This window comes from Paroedura picta, chromosome 10, assembly GCF_049243985.1.
Source record: "Paroedura picta isolate Pp20150507F chromosome 10, Ppicta_v3.0, whole genome shotgun sequence".
Classification (NCBI taxonomy): Eukaryota; Metazoa; Chordata; class Lepidosauria; order Squamata; family Gekkonidae; genus Paroedura; species Paroedura picta.
In genome coordinates, this window is record NC_135378.1 from 72,014,308 (window position 1) to 72,028,040 (window position 13,733).

The window sequence follows — 13,733 nt, forward strand, 5'->3', positions numbered from 1 at the left end:
GGGCTCCTGGGAATTGTAGTCCATGGACATCTGGAGGGCCGCAGTTTGACTACCCCTGCCACAGGCGTTTGGGGGCCGAGAGACCTCCTGGGGAAGCCCCTTCCCCCCAAATCGCCCCGCTCCTTGGGGAAGCTGCGGGGGGGGGGAGGCGCATGGGGGCACCTCGATTTGGGAGCCCAGGAGGCGCGGGGAAGGGCAGGGCGGGCCCGGGCCGGCCTGTTGGGCCTTCCGTAGCCATGGCGACGGCAGCCGCGGGCAGAGGCCGAGCCAGCGGGCCTCATGTACGACCGCGCTCCCCGCGCCTTGTCTGTGCCCTTGGGCTGCACGAGCTCCCGCCTGGGCCCCGGCGCCTACGAGCTGCTCTCCAGGGCCGCGCCGCGACGAGGTGACGGGGCCGCGGGGCGGGCGGGAGGGAGGCGGCGGCCGCTCCCTCCCTGCAGCGCCGGGGCTGGAGGCGGCGGGGAGTTTTGGAAAGTATCATTATTGTTGCTGTAGGCAGGGGTAGTCAAAGTGCGGCCCTCCAGGTGTCCGTGGACTACAGTTCCCATGAGGCCCTGCCATGGACATCTGGAGGGCCGCACTTTGACTACCCGTGCTGTAGAGCAGGGGTAGTCAACCTGTGGTCCTCCAGTCCAGATGTCCATGGACTACAATTCCCATGAGCCCCTCCCAGCAAATGCTGGCAGGGGCTCATGGGAATTGTAGTCCAAGGACATCTGGACTGGAGGACCACAGGTTGACTAGCCCTGCTGTAGAGTTTCATTTCGGGACTGCCCTCAGCTGTGGCGTGGGCAGGCTCATCCCGGTGGGACTCAAAAGCAGCAGCTCCTGCTTTGGGTAATGCTTTTTGTGGGGGTGGGGGTGAGGGTGGGACACACACTTAATCGTGCTTCCATAAAATGGCCTGCATATTTCAGCGGAGGCTCCCTTGGATTCGGGTAGGGACTCTTCAGCACATGTGCATATAGTGCGCACCCCTCGGAGCCAAGATTTTTTTTGGGGGGGGGGGAAGATGGTTGCCTGTGTTCTGTTCAGGGGCAAGAGGTTTCTGCATAGATGTGGCTTAGCTATATTCCTTATGCACGTTGGTTCCCAAGGGCTCGTGGGTGGGAGCAAGGGCTACCAACGGCCAGGTAGGGCCTGGCGATTTCTCAGCATCACCCCTCATTTATTTAGTTGATGTTTATACCACCCCTCTCGATTGAGATGAGTGTTCCTGGAGAAAATGCCTGCTTCGGGATGGGGACTCTAAGCCATTATACCCCACTGACGTCCCTGCTTTCTTTAAACCCCACCGCCCCAAGGCTCAAACAGCAAATCCCCAGGAAGTGTGAAATGGGGTGTGTGTATTAGATAGATAGATAGATAGATAGATAGATAGATAGATAGATAGATAGATAGATAGATAGATAGATAGATAGATAGATAGATAGATAGATAGATAGATAGATTCTTGTCAGTGACCATCATGGAATGAATATATATAAAACCAAATATACACATACACACAAACATGTCGATTTCAAATGAAGTTCTTGGGAAGGACCTTTAGAAATATAACGGAATAATAAAGGCCATTAACAATATTAGTTCCAGGAATTGATCAAGGAAACCATATGCATTTTTCTGAGTCTGCTGCTGTCCCCCCCATTTGTTTCAGTTATATCCTTTGAAAGTATCCCTACAATCCCCTCTCCCTTCAAATTTCAAGTTTACCTTGGTTTTTTATAGGCAGTTGTCATTGCTGTCACCTGCATACTTTATTTGAGAGGAAGTTCCATTGAACTTGATTTGATTTATTTCCCAATAATTTTTTGTAGCTGTATTATTCTGTTGCCACTCAGACCACTGAGAGTAATAGGACACCTTGCTGACTGATTGATTTATTGGGACATCAGTTTTGATGAATCCAGGAGTTAGCATTGGTTGTCTTGAACCTGATTCCTTATATAAATGGCAGCGCTTGGTATTAAGTTGCATTAGGTTGTAATCCCACCCTTTATCCATCATCTCTAAAGATTATTTGCAATCAATTCTTCTTACTCAGAGTAGACAAAGCAGATTTGCTTACATTTTAAGCCTCTTTGAGTTCAGCAAGGCAGAAAAGTGGCAAACAATAAAAAGAATAGTTTTGTCTTCTACAGCACTTCCCAGTTTGAAAATTCATGAAATTCAGGAACGATTTTTGGCAGTACTACTGGGGGAGGTAATATTTCTAAATAGGGGAATATTTAAATTCACAGTTTTTTTAATGCTCAGAACACTACTTGGGTTTATTCAGTGAGGCTTAATCCCAAGAAAATGTTTTTCAGATTGAACTGTAAATCAGAAAAGCATTTAAGAGGAATTGGTGCATGCATCACTATATGTGCAATGTGCTGAGTATGTTAACTTCAAAAGTGGCTGCACTACAAATTAATAAATAATAAAGGACAAATATAGCTAAACCATCTTGGAGCCACTGCTGAGGTTGTTCTCCCCCCCCCCCCCCCCGGTATTGTGCAGTTTCCCAGTGTAGAAGGACAGGGATGCAAAAAGCAAAATCTGAAAGAATTCTGTTTAAACAGATCAGATGCCGGTGTCTAAGTAAGGGATATGAAACTCTGCTTTCCTGCAGTTATTATTGGAATTTAAGCACTCTGCTTTCATATGACTCCTGGCATTTTAGAAGAAAGTAATAATGTAGCCCAATCTTTTTGTTTTCAAGTCAGCCGCTGCAGTTTATTACAGAGACGTTGGTCCAATTTGTTAAAGATCAAAATGCTATAGGCATATTGCACAAGGGTGCACAACCAGGAAAGAAGCTCCTGTTTAAAAGATAAGTCATGTGCTTAGAAGGCAGCGGTCCAATTTAAAAGCAGTGTGTTGTGAGCACCTTTCCGTCCCCCCTCAAGGAGATGTTTTATTGCTTCGTTATTTAGAAAGGAAAGAATTTCTGTATCTGTTACGTTCTCATTGTGAGATGATGATCAAGGATCGTGTGTCTTCAGTATTTGGCACTTGTGTTATCATTTATGTTTATGTGATATTTATCCTCTCTTTGAACCATTATGGAATGGCAGCTCTTTAAGTCCACCGTATATTACTGTCAGGGTATAACAGGTCTTTACATACGTGCAAGCTTTCCTGTACAGGATGTCAGATGTTAACAAATAACCGTATCTGAATGTTGCTTATATGCACACTTGTAAATGTGTTCCTTAGAGAGACTGTATTTATTTATATGAAAATGTCATGAGCCTGTACAAGGCATTAAGTCTATTGTGGCTTACGTTGTTGCCTTTTGCTGCACATCTATTTTAAGGGTTGAGCAACCTGAATTTTCCCATTCATATGTGTCACTCAGAAACTAGAGTAGATAGCTTTGAGATTTTTTCCCCATCCCTTTTCTCTTCCCCCCATTAAACATCTGTTAGATTTTCTGTGCAGCTGTGTTATTATGGGTGTGATGGACGTAGTTACAAAACAGAAGATAAGCATGGCATTAATGGGACCTATACAATATCAGGGCCTTTTCACACGGGGATCTTTGTTGCAAATTGGTCACTGAATGAAAAATCGCCATTTAAAATAGTGGAATTCGTCGTTTTGCATACCTGGCTTTGTAGTGGAATCAGTTGCGTTTTTTAGCGTTTCCCACAGGCTTCCGGTCTCGGCAGAAATCGCCAGAAAGGAAGCGCTATTGCCAAGCTCGTCCCGCCCCTGGCCGTCAAGCAGCCAATGGGCAGCCGTTAGCATGCTCCCAAACAGCCCCTTTCCCTTTAAGGAAGGTTTTTTTTTTAAAAAAAACACACCCATTGTAACGAATCTGGGTAGATTCGTTGCAATGGAGAGACCCATCCAGCTGCCTGGGGTGTTTGAGCTGTCGTTTGATCGTTTGATCGTTAACACGCTATCTCCGAGTGAAAAAAAAAAATCCCCCCCCCTCTCGTGGGCCCGATTTTCGGCTGAATGGAATGTGTGAAATGTGTGTGCTTAGTGACTGAAGGGGAGGGACTGAAGCCGGGGAAGCCTCTGTTTGAGCTGTCATTTGATCGTGGCCACGCTGCCTCCGAGTGGAGAAAAAAAATCCCCCCTCCCCCCCCCCACGGGCGCGATTTTCAGCCGAAACAGTGTGAAAAATAAAGGGAAAATACATCAGCAAACGGGCTTCTGCTGGCTTCTTGTGCTGTAAACAGCTCTGAGGAGGGACTGCAGCCTGGGAAGCCTCACTGGCTAAACGGAGGCTCGCCGGTGCGTTGATCTCCACTCGCTCGGGGAAAAAAAAATGGCGATTGCTTCGCCGGAAGTTTGGAGGACAGGCTCAGGAGGAGGGACTTTGAAGAAACCGCAACAATGTTAACGCACAGGTCTTTATCGCTATTGTTGCAGATTGGTTGCAGGAGTGTATCGCTTTCCGGAGGGTGAATCCACTTTTTGGGATTCCCCTGAAAGCGCTACAACGAAGCGCTTTTTGCGGGTCGGTTTCAGGAGTGTTGCAGATTGTCTACGACGTCGTGGGTTATTCCAGATTAGTAGCGTTTTCAATTAGCAACCATTGTGCTATTTTGAAGCCGTGCGAAATGGCCCTCAGTGTTGCATATCCTTCCATTAATCCAGGGGTAGTCAAACTGCGGCCCTCCAGATGTCCATGGACTACAATTCCCAGAAGCCCCTGCCAGCATTTGCTGGCAGGGGCTTCTGGGAATTGTGGTCCATGGACATCTGGAGGGCCGCAGTTTGACTACCCATGCATTAATCCATCCTTTCTATTTCTGCAAAGGAGTGCAGGGAAGCAATCTCTGGATTGGGGGGAGGGGGGGTCTGTCACAGCAGAAGGAGGAAGCCACAAAATGGGATTATTTAAAGGGCTTCTTTGGTTGCACCTAGATTGTACATCTGCTGCTTTGATGCCGGTTGGACTCATAGTCGATTTCTTTCCAGATTATACATTTATAAGAGCCGTTGAATTTATGCATGTCTTTGCCTAGTTCACACTGTGTGTGAATGCGGTTTATCAACTTTTTGTTAAAGGTTGAGATGAAAATAAATTTTTATAGATGCATATTTTTTCCTTTTCGCAGTGGGATATGCTCCATTTCTTTCCCTAACCAGTCGAGGCTTTGAGAGTCCTTCTCCGAATTTTGACAATGATTTTCCAGGGCCAGGACACTATGATGTTGTCAAAGAACAGGTAAAATGATGCTATATATAATGGTACTACCCGAAGAAGTCACGACTTACAATCTGGGTACAGGATGGTGGTGGAAAGTAGTGTCGAGTCCCAATTGACTTATGGCAACCTTGTAGAGTTTTCAAGCTATGAGATGTTCAGAGGTAATTTGTGTAGCAGCCCTGGACCTCCTTGATGGTCTCCCATCCCAGGGCTAACCCTGCTTAGCCTTCAAGTTCTGATGAGGATGGGCTAGCCTGGACCATCCTGGTTGTATTTAACACCCAGGCCTGGAGCTCTTTGATCCTTACCCCCCTCCCTCACACAAACACACACAGGCAGATGCCTTCCCTCCTCACTTCCCCTGTCCTCTCACTTCCCTGACACACATATACGCATACACACACACACATAAGCACATGTGCACACAAAGAGTCCTCCCCCCCCCCCCTCCTTACCTGTTCTCCCAGGTGGGGAACCAGCATTTTCCAGCCTGGAGGGCAGCTCCTGCATCACAGCCTGCGGCCCAGACCCTGAAGGCCTGGAGGTCAGCAAACCTGTGTTCTCTCATCCCTTATTTTGCGTTAGTCTTTTAATTATTTGTCCATCTTGTTTCCTTTTTAAATTCCTAATACCAGCTGTTTTTAGTACAATAGGGAAAGGGGCCATGGCACTGTAAATGGCAGTGCGAAAGTCACCAATTTGACTATTCCTGCTGTGAGGTATTTCAACAGTGCTTTGCCATTCCTTACTGAACAGAGTAGCACTACAATTTTAGACTTCATAGAATCATAGAGTTGGAAGGGACCTCCTGGGTCATCTAGTCCAACCCCCTGCACTATGCAGGACACTCACAACCCTATCGTTCATCCACTGTAACCTGCCACCCCCTTGAGCCTTCACAGAATCAGCCTCTCCGTCAGATGGCTATCCAGATTCTGTAAAAATTTCAAAAGATAGAGAACCCACCACCTCCCGAGGAAGCCTGTTCCACTGAGAAACCGCTCTAACTGTCAGGAACTTCTTCTGAATGTTTACATGGAATTTCTTCCATTGGTTCTGGTCCGTCACTCTGGGGCAAGAGAGAACAACTCTGCTCCATCCTCTATAAACCTCAAAGTTTAAAAAAAAATCACCACAAACCATGACTTAAAAAAGACAAGAGGACAGCAAGGGAAACACTAGGCTGCAATGGGTTGGCTGTCCTGTCACTTGGATAATTGATACCATGCGAATGAAAGATGACAGCCAGGGAAATAATTGCTGTTCTGGAAATTGGTTTACGTTTTTCTCCAAACAAATAATAAATTATGTATTTGGCCTGCTTATTTCTGAATCAAAATAAGGATTGCTGCAATTCACAGCATAACATTGTTGAAGATACTGATACCACATTTCTCTGAAGTGGCTGTCAGTGATCCTGTAATGTGGGATCTAGGCATGCTGTGCTAATAGAGAGGGTTTTTTTTTGGGGGGGGACATAGCACAGCAAGCTTTAAATAATGGCTTATACATCGGTTTGAAATATTGAACACAACAATGGGCAATATAATGGGAATCTTTTCAGTTTTATATGGTTCTCTGCCAAAAATCTTAGCAGAACCAAGTAAACGGAAATGTAATTGAATGCAGTAAAAAAGTAATTGGTTTCTTTTCCACTTGTGTGGAAGGATATCTGACAGATATTTGTGTGGTTGAATTAAAATTTGCTGAAGTTATTGAAAAAGCTGTTAAAAAGAATATTCAATTTTATGTGAATTACAGCGCAATCCTGTGCAGAGTTACTCCCTTCTCTACCCATTGGTTGCAGCGGGTTTGGATGAGAGTATCTCTGCATAGAATCCTGCTCTTAAACTGTGTGAATTACTACCTAGAAGACTATATAGAAGGTAATTGAATATTTTGTGTTGGCAGTTAGATTTATAATTCCTGGTTAATCACCACCTTGTGGTGGTTGTTGAAACGTCAAGTAAGATGGGATTTCCTGTAAATCACAATAGCCATCTTGAGTCCAGAATCACTGCAGGATACACATTATTTCTAATTAGACAAACTTGTTAAAATGCTACAGTCAGATTTCTAAACTGTACATCTCTACATCTTAAACGGAATGCACAAGATTTAAAGATTTAGTTGAGCACATCTGTGAAATGTACAAGCAATTCCGTTAAATGGTAGAGACTTTTAGATCCAATAATCAAAATTTCAGATTTGATAGTGCAGGATACTTATTGTTGGGCTTTTTAGGGAAATATTAAATGCACACCTCTGGAGGGAAAAGAAAATACTGCAGTATAAGAAAACATTGTAGTATATTGTGGTTATTCTTGAGAGCTGAACTTTACAAAAAAGTTTTTGAAAGGATTACCCCCCCCCCCGGTCTCCATATGATTTTAGTCTAGAATATGGTTCTCAGCCTATGCATTTTGACCATCAGGTGTGTTGAAGAGGCCACTTGGTGCATCATGAGCTTATTCAGGGCTACAGTGTATTTTATTATCCTTGTAGAGTTTGCTGTAATTCTTGCCTCATTTTTTATGCATTCAGGAAGAGCAGTTGAATGGCCAGACAAGCTCACTGAGCGGTGAAGGGAATTCCTTTTAAGCAGATACATTCAGAGCCATCCTTCCCTTCCCTATTCTGGTGTCTTCCAAATGACCAGAGCCGCACCCCCCCCCCATATATACTTGTGGCATAGAACCCAATCCCCCTTTGTTCTTGACAACTTTGTGAGGAATTTTTTTCCTTTTCCCTTTCCCAAAAAATCATTTTTGTTACTGAGAAGCCGCAGTGCATATTTGTGCTGCTGTTGTAAGATGTAACTTCATATCACTTCCAATAGAGTTTAAAAAAATTAAGGTTCATGCAACCTTAGGTTTATATGAACCTTCATACCCTGTAATATCATCAACCAAATCTATTTTATTTTGCAAAAAGGAGTGATAGTCCGTCACAAACTATTCAGGTCAGATCTCTGTTTACGGTTTAACAATATCAACATTTTGTATTGGCTATTTATAAATATAACTTCTTAACTCGTTTAAATACCATGTTTCTTGACATTTATAGAACATTTCTTTAATATATTTAATCTTAAAAAAAAAATTTCCCAAATCCTGTTCCATTCTTGTTGTAGAATGGGGCAAAAAATATCCTTCCCTGGTTTTCATTTGGATTTAATTACCTCCTTTGTCTTTCTGATCACACTTATTCCCCCTGCCAGGGGTGTTAAATAGAGATAGCAAGCTGTGCTTGTTTGAACAACTTGTTTGAGCAGCAGAGGAGCTTGTAAGCAACTGCAACTAAGGTATACTGTTATAACCCCCCCAGTTACAACCCCTTGTGCTCCCTTTGGTGACTGTCTAGGGCAGGGGTAGTCAAACTGCGGCCCTCCAGATGTCCATGGACTACAATCCCAGGAGCCCCTGCCAGCAAATGCTGGCAGGGGCTCCTGGGAATTGCAGTCCATGGACATCTGGAGGGCCGCAGTTTGACTACCCCTGGTCTAGGGGCCTTTTGCAGGCATGTGGCCCCAGGATGGCTCATTTAGCTAACACCAGGTGAGGAGCCTTCCAAATTTTGACTCCTACCCTGTGGAATTCACTCTTGGATGACATTTGTGCCCTGCTGGCTTGTTTAGTTTCCACAGGGCATGTGAAACTGAATTATTTAGGTTGGCCTTTGAAGGATAACCACATGTTTGGGCTGTATTAATAGAGGTATGGTGATAGCCATGTTTTAAAATGTTTTAATGTTAATATTTTATATTTGTTATTTGTTTTTATGATGTCTACCTTATTGGTTTTAATATTGCCGATTGCCACAATACCCTTTGCGTGCGTGGCAAGTAAAAAAAATCCAATAAGTAAATAAATGCTGGGATTTCCCTGCTTTATTATTATTTTTTTTGGTACAACAAATGAATGTACTTGCAATGCAGATTATTGTCTCATGTACACCCATCTTCTTTCATACTTTATTTCCAGAAAATTATTAGAGGGGGCCACAGTCCTCAATACAAAGAGAAACGTTTCAAAGAGGTCCGCACTGATACTCCAGGTCCGGGTACCTATAGCCAACCTCCTTCAGTTGGCATGGAAATCCAAAATAAGATGAAGCAGTCATCTAAAGTTCCTGAAGGTCAGGTATGCCAGCATAAAGATTGCACTTGTTATGGATTTGCAGTAGACAATAGTATTCTATTGTGTAGACCAGGGGTAGTCAAACTGCGGCCCTCCAGATGTCCATGGACTACAATTCCCAGAAGCCCCTGCCAGCATTCGCTGGTAGGGGCACCTGGGAATTGTAGTCCATGGACATCTGGAGGGCCACAGTCTGACTACCCCTGGTGTAGACTGTGGCAATCATACCGACATCTGTTTACTTGTAGATATAAATATTTGGATGCCAGTACTACAGTATGGGCACATGTGTACCTGGAACTAGAGACATTTGTGTAATATTTCTGTAACCAGCCTTTTTGGTTCCTTGCTCCTGTCCCTTTCCTTCTATTGTCTTTGAGCCTGCTCCTTAGAGGGTGTGGTTAGCATCTGAGTGTGTTGCTGGCCTGTTTATTAGGTGCTGATTCTTAATATGACTCCATAAACCCTGTCTCTGTGAAGGAACTGTGGCTCAATGGAAGAGCCTATACTTTGCGTACAATTTCCAGGTTTAGTCCCCAGCATCTTCAGTTAAAAGGACCAGGCAGTAGGTGATGTGAAAGAGTTTTACCTGAGAGGCAGAACTGAAGGACCCGGAAAAGGCAGGCTCCAAAGAAGGGGATTGGGGGGTGGGGGAAGGATTTTCATTTCTCTCACTTCAGTTTCCTTCTTATGGAAAAAGCCGCACAATATCCTAAATGTCTAATGTCAAGAGGAGATATGGGGTCATCATGTGGGCATAGAATTGACGGTCACTGTGGGTGGGCAGGTAGTTGTGAATTTCCTGTGTTCTGCAGGAGGTTGGACTAGATGACCTTGAAAGTCCCTTCCGATTCTATGATTTCTGACAATTTCCCTTCTCCTTAACTCGGTTCTGAGGTAGAGGCGTGTATTTTCTTTTGCACAGTACTGTTTTATGCATCTTGAGACATGAAGAGAGTTTACGAGGTGCAGCCAGCCTTGCAACATGCTGGCTAGAATGTGTATTAAAGCTGTAAATAGATGTAGTTGCTCTTGAATCAGTGATTTAGCACAGCCCAAGCAGCACCGAACATTTTGAATTTTATTCCCCGTGCTGCATTTGTGGTCGAAGCAAGCTTCACAATTTGGTTTGTGGCGCGTTTTGGGCTTCTCTGGAATCCTGCTCCAAAGAAACTAGTCAAATGGGAAGAAAACGAACACCTAGGCTTTCTGTAAAGAAACCCCATCTGCAGAGAGGGACAGTTGGAGTCGCCTTCATTTACACAAATTGCTTGAGATCTTTAGCCACTTCTTATTGTTTTTGTCTGCAATAGTTCAGCAGGCGAAGCAGTTTGGCACAAGTGTTAAGAAACTCAGTGGATAAAGGCTAAAAGACAATGGAGGAGGGACAGATAAGGATAAGAAATCACCTTAGATCACTCTTAACAGAATTATTGGCATCTAGACCTTTCAATGAATATGTGCCCTACTGTTATTAGTATGATGGTTTTTTTTTTAGATGCCAGTTTTTCGTGCTTATATCAACTTTAGTACATTTTTATCCTGCCCAGCCTTCAAGGACCTGGGGGTGGTGTACATCCTTACCTCTTGTGATCACCCTCTAAGGCAGGGGTAGTCAACCTGTGGTCCTCCAGATGTCCATGGACTACAATTCCCATGAGCCCCTGCCAGTGTTTGCTGGCAGGGGCTCATGGGAATTGTAGTCCATGGACATCTGGAGGACCACAGGTTGACTACCCCTGCTCTAAGGTACATTAGGCTGAGTGAATATGATTGGTCCAAGGTCATCCAGCCAGTTTCATGGCAGAAGTTGAGTCTGGCTTTCCCTGTTCAATACTCTAACCCAGGGGTAGTCAAACTGCAGCCCTCCAGATGTCCATGGACTACAATTCCCAGAAGCCCCTGCCAGCTCCTGGGAATTGTAGTCCATGGACATCTGGAGGGCCGCAGTTTGACTACCCCTGCTCTAACCATTGCACTAAGTATATATGTGTTCTGCGGTTATTGCAGTTGGAGTGTGCAACATCCACAGTTTGTGGATGTTTTCCAGAGTATTCCTTTTATAGGTCAACTCTATGTCATATTCTGCTGAGCTGTGAGATGTGCCTGCTTCAGCCATAACCATCTTGCTTTTCTCGTTACAGAAAGTTGCCGGCAGTATGAAGCTGTTCCGAAAGACAGACGCTCCCTCTATCCCATCCCGAGGGCAAACGTTTGGTTATGCCGAGGCTGAGGACGGCACTCTTGTCAAACATAACCCTCCTGATAAAGACAGTACTTTGGGTCCGGCATACTATCAAGCAGACCCTGTACGTAAGTTTCTAGCGTCTTTCCCTGAGATTCACTTCTGTGCAAAACAAATGTCAGTTTCTTAACTTCCTTGCAGTGGGAGGGCATGTTTGCGTTTGCAACTTAACGTTGTGAGCCGCTGTCCTGTCATTTCTAGGTCAGTTCCGGGTGACAGCTTGTGATAATCGGACCTCCAAACTGCCGTTGTCATCAACCCTAGGCAAACTTGAACTGGGGAAGGTAGCAAGCTATGGTATTTCCGTAGAAAACCACAGGTCTTCCTAGAGTGCTAGTGTCTCTTTCTGCCACTTCTTCTCATTGGAACGGGACCACTGCCCTTTCCCGTGCACGCAAGAAAAGCTCTGTTGTAGTAGATCAATGCTAGTCTAGTCTAGCCACTTGTCATCCACAGATCCTTCAGAACACTTACAGTAGGGATGAATAGGCCATGCCTCTACCTTTTGTTGCCGGCTAGTGTCTGCCATTCGGAAGTATACTGCTGCTGAACATGGAGGTCCACGTTCCACCAGGGTGGCTCCATATATTTGCCAGCACTAATGGCCAGCACTGCTTTCTAGAGCAGCAAGTATATATAAAGTTCCTAATGTTACCAGAATTTCCACTATGGCAAAGCACTTAACAATTATATTTCATAGACTCCACTCACTGTGCTGCTTCTACCCTTTTCCAGTTTCACTCTTGGATTCCGTAAGCCTTTTTCTAGTTCATTGTCAGAGCACAATTGTACTCGTCCGCAACAACAAAATAAATAATAGAATCCTCTTTGAAACGAATCCTTTTTTGTGCCAAGAATTATATTATTTTCAGAAATACAACCACAGGAGAATCAGGGCTTCCAACATCACTAGGTCTGTACTGGTACACATTTCTCTTAATATGGGTTCCCAAAATTGTGGGAATGGAAATTTGGCATAGATGAACTCCATTAACAACCCTAGAATAATGACTGTCTAATAAGCTTGTGTGTGTTTTACTAACTTACATACTCCATGTGTGTTTTTGTGGCTTTCTGATTGCCAGGATATTATTGGCAAGCCTGGAGTTTACCCATAAAGTGGCAAGCCCTCACTAGCCTTGGTTGCCGTCTCACTCAAAGATAACTTAGTTTCATACAGAGTTGTTCTCTCTTGCCCCAGAGGGACAGACAAGAACCAATAGGATGAAATTAATTCAAAAGAAATTCCGTCTAAACATCAGGAAGAAGTTCCTGACAGTTAGAGCGGTTTCTCAGTGGAACAGGCTTCCTCGGAAGGTGGTGGGTTCTCCATCTTTGGAAATTTTTAAACACAGTCTGGATAGCCATCTGACGGAGAGGCTGATTCTGTGAAGGCTCAAGGGGGTGGCAGGTGACAATGGATGAGCGATTGGGATATGAGTGTCCTGCATAGTGCAGAGGGTTGGAATAGATGACCTATGAGATCCTTCCAACTCTATGGTTCTATGATTGTAGAGCAAAAGCACCAATGAGGGAAAATGCAGTCACAAAGATGACGTTTTCTGTCTTTCTTGGCTAGTGTAGCATAGCTTTTGTTGTGGCTTCTTTCGATACTGAGATTACCACCCTTTCTTAAAAGTACTTTTGCGATGCTTCTTACTAGCAAGTACTTTGTCATGTACAAATAACCTTGATAATCTTCAAGTTCTGCTCATCTCTAACAATGGGAAACAATTTATAGTTTGCATTAAGCATAGCATTCCCTGAAAATCAGTAGTTACTATTCCCTATAATTTTTTTCCAGTCAGTGCATTAGGGGGCAGCAGAACCATAAGATTGCTTTGCTGGGCTTTGGTTTTAAGAGCCGTGCCACACTTTGACTTCATGTGTATTAACTTACGAGATGCAGGGATAGAACAATCAAGTGTTTAAATTTGGAATTTCCCTCTTGTAAAAAAAAAATCTAGATGTGTTAAAAGATGCATCATATACTCTCTAGGAATTATATGCTCTTCGGCTCTGAATAAGCCGTTTTTTCAAATATTCAGTGGTCTTAATCTTGAGCTAACGAAATAAGAAAATAATGAAGAATTAGAAAATACTGTAGGATAGCGATCCCCAACCTGTGGGCTGCGGACCACATGTGGTCCTTCGACTAATTGGAGGTAGGCCCCGAAGGATGCCTTCTCCCCCC

The 13,733-nt window shown here is 44.2% G+C and overlaps 1 protein-coding gene across 1 annotated transcript in view; it reads left to right on the forward strand.

Annotated features, from left to right (window-relative positions):
• The first annotated feature begins 220 nt into the window (after window positions 1-220).
• STPG2 (sperm tail PG-rich repeat containing 2) overlaps window positions 221-13,733 on the forward strand; it is a 216,614-nt gene continuing 203,101 nt past the window's right edge. The window contains exons 1-4 of the mRNA XM_077300835.1: window positions 221-385; window positions 5,064-5,173; window positions 9,139-9,297; window positions 11,439-11,603. Of these exons, the coding sequence (XP_077156950.1) occupies window positions 280-385; window positions 5,064-5,173; window positions 9,139-9,297; window positions 11,439-11,603 (540 nt within the window). The 5' untranslated portion in view covers window positions 221-279. The remainder of the gene's footprint in view (window positions 386-5,063; window positions 5,174-9,138; window positions 9,298-11,438; window positions 11,604-13,733) is intronic.